Genomic DNA, 19436 nt, shown 5'->3' with positions numbered 1-19436 from the left:
AAGAGCACTGGGTTTGGAGAAACACATTAGAAAATGATGAACTTCATAGCATACTTTTGTGATGATGGGCAATCCCAATATATCTCATATTCAGTTTCTATAAAAGGGTACAGCAATTCACACATAAGAGAATTGAGTGAAAAAAAGGAGATGACAACACAAATTTCATCTTCTACAACAAAAAAGGGATATTTTTATGACACCAAGATATAGGTAGAAAATTCAATTTTTAATCTTACCTTGTAACTCTTAGCAGGTTCTTACCATGGGTGACAAGGGAGCAGGCAACTATTCAGATGTAACTGACTTCATTCTTGTAGGCTTCAGGGTCCGTCCAGAGTTCCACGTTCTCCTCTTCTTCCTATTCCTGCTGGTCTATGGCATGATCGTTCTGGGGAACATTAGTATGATGGCAATCATTGTGACAGACTCTCAGCTGAACACACCAATGTATTTCTTTCTAGGCAATCTCTCCTTCATTGACCTCTTCTACTCCACTGTTATTGCTCCTAAAGCCATGGTCAACTTCCTATCTGAGAAAAAGACAATCTCCTTTGCAGGTTGTGCTGCCCAGTTCTTCCTTTTTGCCCTGTTCATTGTAACAGAGGCGTTTGTCCTGGCAGCCATGGCATATGACCGCTTCAGTGCCATCTGCAATCCTCTTCTTTATAGTGTGCACATGTCAAGACGCCTCTGCACACAGATGGTTGCTGGTTCCTATTTCTGTGGCTGGGTCAGTTCCATTCTCCAAGTCAGTGTAACATTCTCAGTGTCTTTCTGTGCATCCCGAGTCATTGATCACTTTTACTGTGATTCTTATCAAATTGAGAAGATTTCCTGTTCTAATCTTTTTGTCAATAAGATAGTATCTCTGAGTTTGGCTGCCATAATTATTTTGCCTACAATTGTTGTTATTGTAATATCTTACATGTACATTGTGGCCACAGTCTTGAAGATCCCGTCCAGTGAAGGGAGAAAGAAAGCCTTCTCCACTTGCAGCTCCCATCTGGGGGTTGTAAGTTTGCTTTATGGGACTGTTTCCTTTGTGTATCTCACATCTCCAAGCAATCTTGAACTTCGCAAAGTGGCTTCAGTATTTCACATATTGGTCACACCCATGTTAAACCCTCTGATCTACTCACTAAGAAACAAGGATGTCAAACAAGCTCTGAGAAAAATCCTATGGAACAAAAAAGCTTTATCCTAACTGTACTTTCTTGTGATTTCTTCAATAATGGACCCATTGATTCTTTGATTTTGATTTGCTTTTAATATGGGGTCAAGTTTGAGTCACTTAAGGGTCCCAAGGAACTGTTGGCAGTTCCACAAATGAATTATTTTCATTTAAGGAGAAATACTAGTCCATCATTCACTCTTCTATAAGAACAGTGTTATATCTAGATTTCTTGGGCATGAATAAAATTTGTAGTCGTTCTATTAACAGAAATATACTTCTTACCCTTAATTGGTATAACTTTACAATAGCGAGAGAAAGAAAGATTTATTTATTTTTCTTCGTTGCCTATTGAGATGCTGGGCAGCAATGTTGATTTGGTAAGGACATTAAACTCAGAATGCATAATCTCTTATGATTAGCAGAAGCACCAACCCAGGGAAGGATAATTTTTGAATTGAAATATGTAATTCTATTATAAAATCTATTCATAGTGACTTGATTCTAAACCTGTAATTCTTGAATAAAATCCATGGTATAAGTTTGTTTTTCTCCTGTGCCATCATGAATTTAACAGAATAACTCAGTAAACCATTGGTGTTTAATTGTATTTGATTGTAATTTGTTTTTAGTATTGATTGTTATTGATTTGTTATCCTATCAAAGAGATGGAGAAAAATATTTTATATACAATCTTTTAAAAACTGGATACCCTAATCCACAAAGGAAAAGTTTTTAGTATTGATATCCTGTCTTGAGGGGGCAAAGTTGCAAAACTGCAAAATTGTTTCAAACAACTTTCACCAGTTAGTACTTGATAATTTTTCTTTCTTTGATAGTTGCGATATATGTTCATAACTTTTACTGCTATGTATTTGATATTTAAATTATATGTGATCTCTTTGTCTTCCAAACATTTGTTGTATTGATGCTGAACTTTAATGAGGGCATTTATACCTTTTTTGGGTAGTATTTTGTTGCCACATAGCTATGATTTTCCTGATTAAAGCGTATGTTTTCAAATGCAAATTGTAAGTACTTCAAATCTCCAAATATGACACATGTATGATGGGTTAAAATTGTAATGTTGATGGAAAGATGCAGAAGTGAGGGGATGTTGTAAAAGGTGTTGCACTATTTCATGTATGTTTGCCTGCTTCTATTAATGTAGTATCAGAATATAGCAATATAGTCAGTAAATTTTTTGGAAGGTGTCAGTGATCACAGAGAATATTATCCCAACTCCTTTCAGAGGATACAAAAGGAGGGGCAGCATAGGAAGGGATGAGGATGGTAGAGCAGAAGTACCCTCATATGTAACATACTCTTAATAAAAATATGCTTCTCTTCCAATTATTATGTATTCCATTTAGAAAAATTCTCTAACCAAAGACTACAAATTCTGAATGTGGTTCTAGATTTCAAAAATGGATTTAATTCATTCCTTAGCAATATTTCCAATAAATCAATTAATATTATTTCACAACTATCTGAACTTCAACTATAAACATCCCCTTTTCATTTGTTTCATTGAGTGTATTCCAGGTAGGTTTACTTGTTTGTAAAAATTGAAAAACCACTTTGGCTAGTATAAGGAAGAAGCATATATTGGAAGAGTATGTGGAGCACACTGAATGAGAGAAAAGCTAGAGAAAAAGCCTTGTAATTTGGTAGAGACCAAGGCATCTCAAAGAATGAAGTTGAAAAATCTGCTACCAGAATCCGCTCTTACTGAGTGCTATATGAAAACTCCAGGCATTTCCTAACTTTTTTTTCCTTTTCTGTAAATGTAATTTCCGATAGGGAGTAACGTGCAGACCAAATTTTGGGTACCTTGCCTGCACTATGCTATGGGGTAGCTGGACGCTTGACTATGACCTTATCTAAGTAGAAAAAATTTAATCTTAAAGGCATAATGGCACACCTATTAAATGGCTAAAATTTCAAAACCTGATAATATCAGATTCTGGAGAGGATGTAGAGCATCAAGAATTCTCTTTCATTGCTTTTGGGGATGGAAAATGGTACAGCAGACAGTTTGGCAGTTCCTTATGAAATTAAATGTAGATTTACTGTAAAAACAAGCATTTGTGCTCCTAGGTATTTACCTAAGTGATTTGAAAAGTTATGTTCATAAATACTGCACATGAATGTTTATAGCAACTTCATTCATAATCACTCAAACCTGGAAGCAATGAAGATGTTCTTCGAGGCATGAATGAAACCTTAAAAATTCTGGAAGAAAATGTCGGGAAGACTCTTTCAGACATTGGCCTAGGCAAAGAATTTATGAAGAAGACCCCCAAAGCAATCACAGCACCAACAAAAATAAACAAATGAGACCTGATCAAATTAAAAACCTTGTGCACAGCCAAGGAAACTATCATTAGAGTGAATACACAACCTATAGAATGGGAGAAAATTTTTGCTTTCTGCACATCGGATAAAGAGCTGATAACAAGAATCTATATAGAACTTAAGAAAATCAACAAGAAAAAAATCAAACAACCCCATCAATAAATGGGCAAAGGACATGAACAGAAACTTTTAAAAAAAAGACGGAACAATGGCCAGCAAACATATAAAAAAGTGCTCAACATCTTTAATCATTAGGGAAATGCAGATCAAAACTACATTGAGATATCACCTAACTCCAGTGAGAATGGTCCTTATCAAAAAGTCCAAAAACAACAAATGCTGACATGGATGTGGAAAGATTGGAGCACTCTTACACTGCTGGTGGGACTGCAAATTAGTACAACCCCTGTGGAAAATAATTTGGAGATACCTCAAAGAGCTAAAAATAGAAATACCATTTGATCCAGCAATCCCACTACTAGGCATCTATCCAAAGGGAAAAAAGACATTCTATAATAAAGACATCTGCACTCGAATGTTTATGGCAGCACAATTCACAATTGCAAAGATGTGGAAACAACCCAAGTGCCCATCAATACATAAGTGGATTAATAAAATGTGGTATATGTATACCGTGGAATACTACTCAACTACAAAAAACAATGGTGATCTAACAGCTCTTATATTATCCTGGATAGAGATTGAGCCCATCCTTCGAAGTGAGGTATCACAAGGATGGAAAAACATGCACCACATGTACTCACCATCAAATTGATACTCACTGACCAACACTAAGGTGTTCACATGGTAATAACACTCACTGGGAGCCAGTTGGGGGGCATGGGGGAGTAAACCCACAACTTATGCAAGCAGAATGCACTGTATGGGGCAGGGACACACTTGTAGCCCTGGCTTGGGTGGGGCAAATGCATTGCATGTAACCAAAATATTTGTACCCCCATAATATCCTGAATAAAAAAAAAAAAGATGTTCTTTGATAGGTGAATGGATAAGCAAACCGTGGCATATTCACACAATGGAATGTTATTTAGAAACAAAAGGAACAAATTATTAATTCATGCAACAACATTAAATGCATTTTACTGAGTGAATGTATGATTACATTTATATGACATCCTGAAAAAGGCAAAACTATAAGAAATGAAAATAGATGCATAGTTTCCAGTGATTTGGGGAGGGAGTAGTGTTTGACTAGAGGAGCCTCAGGGAATTTTTGGAGTGGTGAGAATAATCTGTGTAGTGCTGTAGAGGTAGATATATGACACCATGTGTTTGCAAATCCCGTAGAACTTCACAGCTCAAAGATTGAACCTTATGTATACAAGTTTTAAGAAATCAACTAGGAGATCAAGGGATCCTGGGTTGAAATGCAGACTCTGAGAAAATATCACACTGTAGTACAAATGTATGACATAATCTCACTGAAGAGGGAGGGAAAACGGTGCTGGCCTAAGTAATTTTGGAAAACAGCTTTTGGCTAGAAACTATGAGACTAAATACAATAAAAATAGTGAATAAATACAGTACTCTGGCTGGTAATGTTGTTTCTCACAGGGGTACAGATTTACAGTAATGGAACTGCTGTGCATGCATACTGGGATTGAACAAGTAAATGCGTAAGTGGTGAACTGTGAAGACTATCAGATTTCTCACTGTTGGAATGGAACGTTATAGATAAGCAAATGAGAAGACTAGAGTGAACCATGTGGTATGGTATTAGGGTTGGAGACATCAATATAAATTCATTTTTAGATTAATATAGAGATAGATGGAAATAATCATAGATATGTATGTATGCATGGGTTAGCATGTGTATTTTCTAGCTCTCTGTAGAGAGTCTAGAAGCAATGACACCCCAGTAGCAGCAAGCATACCTACCACCCCATCCTAATTTTTACCACCATTCCCTAATAAAAGGAACCAGGAATATTTGGAAAAATGTCTGATTCTCGGGTGAGGGCAAGGAGCATCCAAGAAGCCTTAAGCATACGGTAGTGCCAAAAAGTAAGGAGTCTTTTAAAAACAAAAAAGACGGGGCATTTTAAAATGACACAAGAATTAATTTGAAAGAATATCCAATGGCCAAAGCTGGAAAATTTGAGCAATGAAGTAAATAACACAATATTGGATTATAACCCAAAGTATAAAATGATATAATGAGTTTATAATAAACAATAATTGATTAAATATATAAATGTGGGAGAAGAGGTATATTTTCTAACATAAGAATTCCTAATAATGTGTGAGATACCTTCAAATCTCAAGGAGGTGGAACTTCTGCCCCCTTGAGGGTAGGATAATCTTAGTGAATTGTTTATAGATAGTAGAGTATGGAAGGTGTGGGAAATAACTTGATAATGGAGAAACATAGAAAACACTCTTTCAGGCAGGTGATCAAGATTAATATCATCAGTGATAAGCCACGTTGATAATACATACGTGCTGATATGATGAGAATGGCACTTCATCTCTGTGGTCTTTCTCCCAAGCCCCATGTTTCCACTTTATCCAAGAGAAAAACATCAGAAAAAAACAAATTGAGAAGGCTTCTATAAAACATCTGGCAATTGCTCCTCAAAACAGTCAAGGTGATCAAAAACAAGAAAAGTCTGAGAAACTGTCAGAGCCAAGAGGAGTCTAGGAGATATGAGAACTAAACTAATGTGGTGCTCTGGATGGAGTTCTGAACAGAATCCTGCAACAGGAAAAGGGTATTAGGGGAAAAAATAGTAAAGTCTGAATCAAGTTTTGAGTTCAGTTAGTAGTAACATGCCATTATTGCTTCCTTGGTTGGGACAAATGTTCCATAGTAGTGTACGGTGTTAATAACATGAGAAACTTGGCAAGGGGTTTGTAGGACCTCTCTGTTCTATTTTTGCACTTTTGAAATCTAAAACTATTCTAAAATAAAAGTTTAAATAAAAAGTACAAGCATATTTTTAGTAAGGAGAAATTAATATCAGGCAGACTAAATTAAAAAAAGTCCACTACAGTCCAACACTTAGGGAGTGAACCCTACCATGTCCATTTTCAAATACGTATTTCTGTTTTTGACACCAAACAATTATTCTGGGGTCTATCAAAACAAACAAAAACATGCAGCTTTTTGTAAATATAGAAAAAAGGAAAGTGAATATAACATGGCACAACATGTATTAATAATAAAAATAAGGGCCGGGCGTGGTGGCTCACACCTGTAATCCTAGCACTCTGGGAGGCTGAGGCGGGTGGATCGTTTGAGCTCAGGAGTTCGAGACCAGCCTGAGAAGAGCGAGACCCTGTCTCTACTAAAAATAGAAAGAAATTATATGGACAACTAAAAGCATATATAGAAAAAATTAGCCGGGCATGGTGGCGCATGCCTGTAGTCCCAGCTACTCGGAGGCTGAGGCAGGAGGATCGCTTAAGCTCAGGAGTCCCTTATTTCTTCATTTAATTTTTTCTTAGATGATTTATTGAACTCTCACAGTGGGGTATTGAGTTCTCTGGCAATTACAATGGTACTGAAATAGGAATAACTTTATGCTAGACTTCCCCATAAAACCTTCTGCATATGGTAGTGAGAATGAGATATTTTTAATTTCTCTCATTTTCTATTTTATATACTGCTCAGAATTTCCTATTATGATTAAATATATATTGTTTTTGTGAAAGTTGTATATATGATGTCTGGCTCAAGTGTATTTTAAAGTCAGAAGTAAATTTTTATGAGTGAATGGCTCCTATATCCAGTTTACCTGCTCCTGCTGCATTGCTACCTTTCTTTCCAGCTACACCTGTGATCATATGTGACATTTCCTAGTCACAGTTTCTGAGGAAAAAAATGAATTGATCCAGGTGTATAGATGGTGCTGCATGTAATATAAGCACCAACTGGAAATGGACTGCTGCCCAAACCAGTTCAACTCAGAAGTGTTTCTTGAAGGACACTGGGTAAGAAACATATTCTTAATGGACATAAATTCAAGTTGTATAACTTGATGCTCTAGTGCCTGGTATATGGCCCAATACACATACCTACACAGGCTTAGTGGCAGTGGGCTAATAGTTTAGCTGGATATCTAGGAACTTTGATGCAATAAAATTGAGGAATAATTGACAAAGTTGTCAAAGTGAACATGGAATGGATGTATATCAACAATTGCCACTGACCAGCTGCATATATAAGGATTTTGTGAATGGTCAAAAAAATGTGGGAATATTAGCTTCCCATAAAAATGCTCAGTAAATCACATCATATCAGATGTGGAGAAAGTTCTCAGTAATCTAGGGAAAGCAATGACTTATTCTTTTCTGACTTCTTTTCCATTCAGCTCACTGCTCATTCGTTGGGTCCTCATAAATGATAGAAGCATGGTGGAAGCAATAGAACTCAACAACATGAATTTCTCAACAGAGACTAACCTGGAAACTGCCAATGCTAAGTGTCCAGTTTTCTGAAAACAGTCATCAAAAATAAGTCTCTGATAAGCATCCCATAACTAGGGCTATCAGCCAACCATCCTGTTTCAGCCTGATTGCTTTGGTGTTTTTCTACCAAGAGGAATACCTACTTGTTCAGACACTGCTCCAGATATCATTTTGCCTTCCTGTTTACATTGCTTTTGTTAATACCACCGTATCAGTAATCAACAAACATCTCAGTCACTGTTATGCCACGTGGCATTAGTGCTTTGGCAGGAGGCACTCGTTTTACAAGAGAGGTAAGGCAAAGTACTCATACCCGTGGAATTCAATAGAATTATCATGCACCGAGTAAACAGAATCAGATGAACTTATCGAATGGTGGACTCCCTTTTTGAAACTTGCTTGGTCAAACTGATCATTGTCATTTTATAACGTTGAGTAACTGTCATCTATTTCTCTCATAATCAGACTATAGTTCCAATTACAAGGGTTCCAAATGGGAATGGCAACCACTGCTATAAAACCTACCAACTACCCTTCAACTTTTTTTTCTTGATGTCCCTATGACAATGATCTCTGCTGCATTATTATTCTTACTACCTAACAGATGAATAATTTTACCACGGAGCACAGCAATTGCTAAAATGAGCTCTAATTTGAGGCTTCCTCCTGAACACATTAATTTTGCTGGACCAACAGGTAAAATAAATGCTTTGTATTCTTTTGTGTAACTGATTCTTATTAGCAAAAGGTATTAATAGAAAGGGTACAGAGAAGAGTGTATGTTAGTAACGCAGGGAAGTTTCCAGGAAGTCTTCTAGTACTGCCATGACTAATTACAAATATTAATGAACTGCCACAATTCAACAAAGGCGGGAACACAAGGTCTCAGAACCTTCATCAGTGAAGTTTCTGTCACCCTACCAGGTAAACAACTTCAATATATTGAGGCAATTACTCAGACCAAAGGGAATATGGATGGATAAATATAACTATTGTCTTTGACCAGCTACATATATGATGACTTTATGAGCCACCATTATTTTCTTCCTTTTCACCCATTCCCCTTTCTTTACTATTTCACATGATGCTTTTATAGCAGTTATCTTAAAAATTTAATTTTTGTCAAATATAAATGATGAGTTTTTGACTGATGTAGCACTATCCTTCAAGGTATTTTAAAATATATAAGGACTGATGAGAAATTATTAACTTAACTTATGACACATAAATAAATAACTTTCAAGCAATTAAAACTTCAAAGTGAACCCAACTTTAGATTCAGTCAGTCATTATTTAACTTTACTTGATGAATTAGAGGACAATTGTTGGGTTTTACCCCATATGATGGTCATGTTATTCTATTACCTATAATTAATTACTATTGAAAAGTATAGCTAAAAAATAATCAGGGAGAGTTTTGGCTGAATGGAATTTCAAAAAGAATAAAATTATCTTTATAACTAGAACCAATAATTTTCCTATGAATTATATTTTGCTATTTTCTTTCATATCTGTTTCTATTTGTTTACCAAAAATTGTGGTATAATAATTAATTAAAAATTCTTTTTCAGTGAAGAAATTAAAATTGAAGTTTATTTTGGTCTGTTCCAAATGGGTCAATGAAGGAAGGGAAGAAACCCTTGTGTGTACTTTAAGTTCTGTTAGATTTTTTTTTTTAAATCTTGAACCTCTGAGGTCCTTAGACTTTGCTACTGGAACTTAGATGTCTTAGTAACTGACTTGTTTTCTTCTCTCCCAGAGGTACTATCTCCCTTAGGTAAGTGAAATCTCAATGCTGCAATTATTTGAAAAAGTTACAGTGCCATAGCAAAACCAAAGCCCTTACAGACAACTGCTGCTAATATTTTGGCAGTTGATTAGAGATTCCAAATGGCTCAGGGCCTCTACTTGCATGTACATGGCAAACTGATCTTCTTCCTTAAAAACATAAAGCATCTAAGAATGCAGGATAGAGAATATCCTGTGGATTGGCTCCTCAGCCGTACTTTGCATATGTATAGAATGTAATTCCTGGAATTATTTCAGTTTTGTTAGAACAACATTTGCAAGAGTCACCTTGTTTCTCTTCTAAAAAGGACTATAGAATTTTTTAAGAAATCAACTACTAAAGGAAAGGACAGTTTTCTAAACAGAGCAAAGAGGATGACATTTTTGTATGGCAAAAATGTAAAGCTGGGGTAACGCATGCGAATTTGGGGGGAAGCGTTCATTTTATCTTCAAGTAATGATTTTTCAGTCCGTGTAGTTGTGACACAGTCATTAAATAACTTTATGTTCACCCTTTCTAGAATTAAACAATAAACAAGAAAACATTGGAATTCTGCAGCTTCATTTTTAACAGAATCTGACAAGCTACCGAAGAGTACAAGGTAAAAGTAACATTTAAAACATGAACGGCCGGGCATGGTGGCTCACGCCTGTAATCCTAGCCCTCTGGGAGGCCGAGGCGGGTGGATCGCTCGAGGTCAGGAGTTTGAGACCAGCCTGAGCGAGACCCCGTCTCTACTAAAAAATAGAAATAAATTATCTGGACAACTAAAAGTATATCTAGAAAAAATTAGCTGGGCATGGTGGTGCATGCCTGTAGTCCCAGCTACTCGGGAGGCTGAGGCAGGAGGATCGCTTGAGCCCAGGAGTTTGAGGTTGCTGTGAGCTAGGCTGATGCCACGGCACTCACTCTAGCCCAGGCAACAAAGTGAGACTCTGTCTCAAAAAAAAAAACATGAAAGGTTTTGACAATCGGTGTCAAACTGACTACTTGTTTGTTGGCCTCTTTGGGAAGAACTCCCTTTCCAGATATAAATGTCTTCAATCATAAATTTATTAATGTTTCTGATGTTGTGACATTTATAACATTTCTGATATAAATTTATTAAACATTTTTCTGTGATTCTGTATGTTCATTATCAATCAACTTTTATCTGTGTAATAAATATGTATTGATTGTCATTTGCCAGGTATAGGACATTATGGTGACATTATACAGTGAACAAGTTGAGTTTAATCTTAAAGATGTTATTGTCAAGTAAGGAATAAGTAATATTTAATAGTAAAATTGAAATGTAATGTTGCATTAAATTTGATAAGAATAAATCTTGAAAATTAAAATAACCTGGATCCTTGTCTCTATGCAAGATTAAAAGCAGATTAGTAAAATATGTTATTTTTCAAAAAGTGGTATTTCATGACTACTTCAGGTAGAATTTTTTCACTTCTTATATCTCCCATCTCTCAGACCCAAAACATGATCTAACTAAAATTGTAGTTCTTTGTAATGTAATTACTTGCATACTTACTTTTTGATAGAGCTTATAAATATTTCATTTTCAACATTTAATACAGTCTTGCAAAATGACAATACACCATGCAATTTTTCTCTGAATCATCTTTTTATTCTCTGGCAAAATTATTTCCTCTATTAACAGTTTCTTTTATTCATTTCCTCACCTTAGAATGGTTTATGCAAAAAATGCCACATACATGTTATTAACTTTCTGGCTAGTTAGCACTAATTATTTTGGTGTGACTTATGGGGTGAACCAAGCACTGAAATGTATAATAAAATAATAATGGCTAACATTTACTGAATACTTACTCTGCCATAAATGGTGCTAAATGATTTATAAACATGTCATTTTCTATCCCTAAGAATACTTTGAAGGTTATATTATTCTCACACCATCTTCCTTTATATATGGGGATGCAGTGGCACAGAGGGCATCAGTAACTGTCCAGGCTCCCTTAGAAAGCGAGAGAAGCAGAACTGGAATCTAGATCTAGCTCAGTCTAAAACTGAAACTTACCACTGCGATATTACATACCTTCATGCTTTTCTCTGATTCTGCATAATCATTATCATCCAACTTTTACCTATATATTGATTATCATTTGCCAGACACAGAACACAATGCCAGCAATATATGGACAACAGGTTGAGTTTAATTTTAAGTAAGTTATGGTCAACTGAAGAATGCTTAATATTTCATATTAATATCAGAATATAGTGATATGTTTGGAAGAGATGTTTTAACCTAGGGTGAAGAATTAGAGGATTTATTTTGAAGATAAGAAACTTTAATTAAATTACAAGGAAAAGTATGTCAGTTAAAGGAACAGGAAGGGCTCCCTATCAAAACACGACATAGTGAAGTAATTAATCATTAGTAGTGATTAAGAGCATGGATTCTGGAACCAAGTTTTTTGGCTTAAAATCCTGATTATAATCCTAGTAGATGAATTTCAATAGCCATTTTTTCTCTGTACCTCAGTTTCTTTGTAAACAGGAATTTAATAATACCTCCCTCATATTATTATTGTATGGACTAAATGAACTATTCTAAAAGCATTTAGAAAACTATTTGGCATATAAACAGTGCCACATAAAGATTTGTTATCATTATTGCCTAGACAGAATTAGGTATATAAACCCTGCAGAGAGAGAAAAAGTGGATTGTACTGTTAATATAAGGAGTTAAAAACCTATTTGAGCTGTCTAACAAATGAGTTAATCAAGGCTATGAATGTTGTATTCACAGTAAATAAGAATGAAATCAAAATTCCCCATATGTGTATTTTGCAGTATTAATTTCTAAAGTGACTCTTATCTTGACTACCTATAGATCTCTTCTTAAAGAGCTGTGAGTCTGGGCTCATGAATTGCAGGGAAATTTTCTTTATAAATGGGCTTTGATTGCCTATCTGGAAGAGAATTCCTAAAATGTGAGTATTAATAACTTCTGTTATATACCCACCTTTTATTTTAGTGGATATATAACTTTCATCAGAATTCAGTTTCTGTGATTTCCAAAAGGTAATTGTACCTCCTAAGTAGTTTTTAAAACTCTTTATATCTGTTCATACTCTAAGCCCCTACATTTCCCTAAACTTGACTACTTAACCCGGAAATATCTCCAGACTACCTAACATGCTTCCTGAATGTAAATTACTCAATTATTTGTGTTCTATGATGTTGAAGTTATTCTGTAAATCATGAGTGGGAAATATATAGAGAAGTGATACTTGTAAACGTGAAAGATATTTTGGTAGGAAGGCATTGTATTGGATACAGAGACAAAAGAGCCAATTCCACCACTTAAGTAAAGGAATTAAGGAAAACAACTAATCTTTGTATAATATTTAACATTAGTTGGTTGGCTTTAACAGAAGTCACAGTATATCTATGAAGCTGAAATGAATTATGATTACGGAAAGTTAGGATCAAAGCCAAGAGTTCACTTGTTTATTTTGCTTTGTGCCTTTCAGCAGGTTCTCTGCCATGGGTGACAGAGGAGCAAGTAATCACTCAGAAATGACTGACTTCATTCTCATAGGCTTCAGGGTCCGCCCAGAGATTCACATTCTCCTCTTCGTGCTATTTCTGCTTGTATACTCCACGGTCCTTCTAGGAAATGTTGGCATGATGGTCATTATTATGACTGATTCTCGGCTGAACACACCAATGTATTTTTTCCTAGGCAATCTCTCCTTCATTGATCTCTTCTATTCGTCTGTTATTGCACCCAAGGCTATGATCAACTTCTGGTCTATGAGCAAGTCCATCTCCTTTGCAGGTTGTGTGGCTCAACTCTTTCTCTTTGCCCTGTTCATTGTCACTGAGGGATTTCTCCTGGCAGCCATGGCTTATGACCGCTTCATTGCCATCTGCAACCCTCTCCTCTACTCCATTCAGATGTCAACACGTCTCTGCACTCAGTTGGTGGCTGGTTCCTATTTTTGTGGCTGCATTAGCTCAGTTCTTCAGACCAGCATGACATTTACTTTATCCTTTTGTGCTTCTCGGGCTGTTGATCACTTTTACTGTGATACTCGTCCACTTCAGAGGCTATCTTGTTCAGACCTCTTTATCCACAGAATGATATCTTTTTCCTTATCCTCTGTCATTATCTTGCCCACCATCATAGTCATTGTTGTTTCTTACATGTACATCGTGTCCACAGTTCTCAAGATACGTTCCACAGAGGGACGTAAGAAAGCCTTTTCAACTTGCAGTTCTCACCTGGGAGTAGTGAGTGTGCTGTATGGTGCTGTCTTTTTTATGTATCTTACTCCTGACAGATTTCCTGAACTGAGCAAAGTGGCATCCTTGTGTTACTCTCTAGTCACTCCCATGTTGAATCCTTTGATTTACTCTCTGAGGAACAAAGATGTCAAAGAGGCCCTAAAAAAACTTCTAGAGAAGAAAAATACTATTCTGTGAGTAGTATTTTTCTTTCTTCAATTGTATTGTGACTATTTTATACCCCTTGTAGCCATTAATGAAATTCATTCTGCTGAATGTCATAAAAATACTGTCAGACCCTTTTTCCATATGATGTACACTTTGCATATGTTACTTTTTTCCCCCCCGAGACATTATTAATTGTGAAAGTCTTGGATATTGGAAATGCCCTGTTAGTGGAGAATTTTTATTGATGAGCCCTTCCACTTGTCTCCAATAACATATTTCACAGAATTTATATGTATTTATTCTTATGGAATACTATTGAACAATACTTTTACATTTTATTTTATTATGCTGCTTTAACAAAATTTTATCTAGTGTTTGTCTTTGCGATTGCCTATTCCTCCTATAAATAATCATGGATAATTAACAAAGATGCCCAGATTTTTAAAAATAAAATATTTGTCTGGCATTTGAATGTTTTATTGCAGCACAATTCACAATTTTAAAGCTATGGCATCAACCTAGGTGCCTATCAGTTCATGAGTGGATAAAGAAAATGTGGGGTGTGTGTGTGTGTGTGTGTGTGTGTGTGTGTGTGTGTGTGTGTGTGCGCGTGTATCATATAGTACTGCTCAGCCATAAAAAGTGATGAAATAATGTCTTTCCAACCAACTTGGATGGAACTGGAAAGTATTATCCTAAGTGAAGTATCTCAGGAATGGAAAAACAAGTACCCCATGTTCTCACTAACAAGTAGAAGCTAAGCAATGAGTACACATGGGCACAAAGAGTTGCAAAGGACACGGGAAACCAAGAAGGGGGAAGGTTGTGAGGGAGGTGAGGGATAAAACTTACCTGTTGCATACAATGAACACTATTCTGGTAACAGACATTGTAAAAGCCCGAGTTCAGCATTATACAATTTATCCATGTAACAAAAACATTTGTACCCCCTTAATATTTTGACATTTAATAAATAAATTAAAAAAATATTTTTCTAATTTTTAACTAATTTCATTAGCATGTTTTTATTAAATTTTCACCTTGATCAAACATTTTTATGTGTTACATAGAGATTAACTAAAAATAAGAAGAAATAAACAAGTTTCACCATATACATCAAATTGGAACATTATATATTCCAGCATTATTGAGTGCTCTGAGGCACTGCTAGTTGCTGGATCCTGATATGAAGAACTAAAGTAGGTGATAGAAATCTGAAAAAAATTTCTAGCAATCATTCTTTCAATTTTGATCTTCACAGTTTTGTCTTGTCTTTGCTAAGGAATATTTAATGAAGGTACAGAATTGAGAGAGTCATCAAAATAGAGTATTATCCAAAATTTACTCATCTATGCTTCTAAATTTATTTATTTATTTGATTAATTTTATTGAATACTTGTGTACTGGCCTCAGTATAAGCTCAGGATAAATAACCTAATTCTTTAGGGAGTTTATAAATTATTGAGATGGTCATATCTTTTGATGTACATTACAATCCAGAAATTTGTGCCAAAAGTACAAATAAAAATTACAAGATGGGGGGCCTGAAAAAAGGTGGTTGGTAATAATTGAAACTCTTCTTGGGCTGTGTGGAAGATGGATTTAAAGGACATTAGATTGGAGTCAAGGAACTTGCTGCAGTGGTTCCTGATATTGATGTGGGCTTAAAGTATGCCAGTGTCAATGAAAAAAGCCAGATTTGAAAAACTGTAGGTAAAATGCACAGAACACATTAACTGCTTACTATGAGAAGAGTGCAAAAAAGGAGCTGTATCTCCCCATTTTTTAAATTAAATATGTGTGTGGTGATGGTACAAACAGATGGTACAAAAAGTGCAGGAGCTCTCAGAAACTAGAAATAATGGGAAAACCTCCTCACCTTGATAAAGAACTTGTATAGAAAAGCCACAGCTAACATCATACTTAATGCCAAGAAACTAGACATTTCCTGCTATGATCAGGAACAAGGTAAGGATGTCTTCTCTCACCTTATCTTTTTAAATATTGTACTGAAATTTCTAGCTAATTCAGTAAGACAAGATAAGGAAACAAATGTGTTATGGGCAGAATTGTATCCCCTCAAAATGAAGGACTAACCCCTAGTACCCCAGATTGTGATTGTATTTGCAGATAGACCCTTCAAAAAGGTAAATAAGTTAAAATAAGACTGTTGGGTGAGCCTTAATTCAGTCTAACTGGTGTCCTCATAAGAAGAGGAGATAGGGATGCAGAGAGACACTAGGGGTGCATGTACACAGAGGGACAACCATGTGAAGAGGCAGCAAGAGGACAGCCATTTGCCAGCTGAGGAGAGAGGTTTTGGAGAAAACTACCCCTGCTGGCACATAGATTTTTTGACTTCCAGCCTCTGTAAGTGTAACAAAACAAATTTTTGTTGTTTAAGACACTGAATCTGTGGTATTTATTAATGGAATCCCTAGAAAACTCATAGAAATAATTACATAGATTGTGAGAAAGAAATAAAACCGTCTTTGTTTGCAGATGACATGGTAGCTATGTAGGAAATCTAAGGGAATCAGCAAAAAATACCCTTCTGGGTATTCAAGTGCCAGACAAATATTTTATTTTTAAAAATCTGGGCATCTTTGTTAAGTGATTGTAAGAAAGCTGCAGACTGCAAGTTTAAGATACAAATATAAAGCAAATATTAATGGACATGAAGGAATAAACAGATAGCAATCAATAATAGTAAGGGGCTTCAATACTCTTCTTTCAACAATGGATAGATAAAATAGACAGAAAATTAACAAGGAAATATTGGACTGGAACTGCACTTTAGACGAAATAGATCTAACAAACATATATAAAATTTTTCATCCAATAGCAACAGAATATACATTCTTTTCTAGTGCACATGACACATTTGACAGGATAGACTGTACTTAGTAGGCTAAAAAAGAGGTCTGAACAAATTTAAGGAGATTGAGATCATATTTAATATTGTTTCATAATATAATATTTATAGTATAAAACTAGAAATCATAACAGAAGGAATCTCAGAGAATACACATATATGTGAAAACACATGCTCCTGAGCAACCAATGGGGCAAAGATAAAATCAAAAGGGGAATTAAGAAATATCTTGAGACAAACAACAGTGGAACACCACATATCAAAACCTATGGGGATTCAGCAAAAGCAGTTGTAAGAGAGAAGTTTATAGCAATAAATGTCAACATTGAAAAAGAATAAAGATTCCAATAGTCTAACATTATGCCATCAATACAAAAATCAATAAAAGTCAGTGGGTTCTTTGAAAAAACAAACAAAATTGACAAACCACTAGCTAGACTAACTACATAAAAGAGAGAAGCCTCAAACAAATAAAATCAGAAAAGAAAGTGCTCACACTACATCACATGCTTCATTAATAAAAAAGATAATAAGGGAGTATTATGAATAATTTTATGCCAACTAATTGTATGACCTAGAGAAATGAGTAAATTTATAGAAAAACATAGCCTACCAAATGTGAATCAAGGAGAAATTGAAAGGTTAAACATATTAATAACAAATAAAGAGATTGAAGAAATAATTGCAAATATTCCAACAAAGAAAACACTTAAACCATATGGCTTCACAACTGAATTCACCAAACACTCACTAAAGAATTATTACCAATACTTTTAAACTCTTACCAAAAATAGAGCAAGAAGGAGTTATTTCCAATAATATTTTATGAGGCTAGCATCACTTTGATACCTAGGCCAGACAAAGACACCAAAAGAAATAAAATTACAGGCCAATACCTTTGATGACTCTGATGAACTTCTACGCAAAAAATCCTCAATAAAATATTAGGAAACCAAATATAACAACATATCAAAAAGATTATACATCATGATTGAGACTTATCCCTGGCATGCAAGCCTGGTTTAACATATGCAAATTGACCGAAGTGTTACATTATGTTACCAGAATGAAAGATAAAAACCACATGATTATCTCAATTGACGCAGACAAAGCTTTTCACAAAGTTCATCATTCTTTCTTGATAAGAAATTCTTAAAATTTAAGGTATAGAAGAAAAGTTGTACAACATAATAAGGCCATTTATGAAAAACCCATAGCTAACATCATAATCAGTAGAAAAACAGAAAGATTTTCCACTAAGATCCAGTACACAGCAGGAATGCCTATTCCCACTATTTCTATTCAAAATAGTCCTGAAAGTGCTATAAAGACCAATCAGACAAGAAATGGAAATTAATGACATCCAAATTAGAAAGAAAGAAGTTAAATTTTCTCAATTTGCAGATGACATGATCTTATGTGTAGAAAACTTCGAAAATTGACAAAAAACTGTTAGAACTAATAAATAAATTCAGTAAAGTTGCAGGATAGAAAATCAACATACAAAAATCAGTAGTATTTCTATACACAAATGCCAAACTTATTGAAAAAGAAATCAGGAAAAAATCCCATTTACAATAGCATCAAAGAATAAATAAAATACCTTGCAACAAATTTAATGCAGGTAAAAGATCTGTACACCAAAAACTATAAAACATTGAAAAAACAATAGCTATATAGCACCTCTTGTATTATCCTGGATAGACCTGGAACCCATTCTACTAAGTGAAGTATCCCAAGAATGGAAAACAAGCACCACATGTACTCACCATCAAATTGGTTTTAACTGATCAACACTTAAGTGCACATATAGCAATAACATTCACTGGGTGTCAGGCATATGGGAGGGGAGAGAGGGGATGGGTATATACACACATAATGAGTATGATGCTCACTGTCTGCAGATGGACACACTTGAAGCTCTGACTCGGGTGGGGCAAGGGCAATATAGGTAACCTAAACATTTGTACCCCCATAATATGCTGAAATAAAAAAGAAAAAAAATAAAAAATGAAAAAAATGGAAAAGAAACAAGTAAATGGAAAGATGTTCCATGTTCATCAATGAGAAAAATGGATATTATTAAAATGTGCATACTACCCAGAGCAATATACAGATTTCATGCAATTAATATCAAAATTTCAATGATATTCTTCACAAAAATAGGAAACAAAATCCTGAAATTCCCATAAAAACTCAAGAAAAAAACCCAATAGCCAAAGCAATCATTAAAAAGAAAAACAAAGTTGGAGTCATCACATTTTCTGATTTAAAATTATATTATTAGGTTATTAAGTATGAAATGTCTGATTTCCTTAAGTATTAATAACTAGGCTCGAACACATCTTTATTAATCAAAATAGGAACCATTACAATCAACACATTTTTTG

The 19436-nt window shown here is 35.0% G+C and overlaps 2 protein-coding genes across 2 annotated transcripts; both read left to right on the top strand.

The window, feature by feature from the left end:
• The first annotated feature begins 238 nt into the window (after positions 1–238).
• On the top strand, positions 239–1207 carry LOC123640548 (olfactory receptor 9K2-like). Its single transcript, XM_045555159.1, has one exon. It carries the CDS (start codon positions 266–268, stop codon positions 1205–1207), a length of 942 nt encoding a protein of 313 aa, XP_045411115.1. The 5' UTR covers positions 239–265.
• An 11995-nt stretch (positions 1208–13202) lies between these two features.
• LOC123639700 (olfactory receptor 9K2) lies at positions 13203–14221 on the top strand. Its single transcript, XM_045553759.1, has one exon. It carries the CDS (start codon positions 13260–13262, stop codon positions 14199–14201), a length of 942 nt encoding a protein of 313 aa, XP_045409715.1. The 5' UTR covers positions 13203–13259; the 3' UTR covers positions 14202–14221.
• The last annotated feature ends 5215 nt before the right edge of the window (positions 14222–19436 follow it).

Source organism: Lemur catta, chromosome 6 (genome assembly GCF_020740605.2).
Source record: "Lemur catta isolate mLemCat1 chromosome 6, mLemCat1.pri, whole genome shotgun sequence".
In the NCBI taxonomy this organism is placed as follows: Eukaryota; Metazoa; Chordata; class Mammalia; order Primates; family Lemuridae; genus Lemur; species Lemur catta.
Note: the sequence above shows the minus strand (reverse complement) of the source record. Positions and strands in the feature narration are given on the sequence as shown.

Excerpts from the sequence above, each read along its gene's own strand:
- LOC123639700 (XM_045553759.1), top strand. The coding sequence starts at position 13,260 with ATGGGTGACAGAGGAGCAAGTAATCACTCAGAAATGACTGACTTCATT.
- LOC123640548 (XM_045555159.1), top strand. The coding sequence starts at position 266 with ATGGGTGACAAGGGAGCAGGCAACTATTCAGATGTAACTGACTTCATT.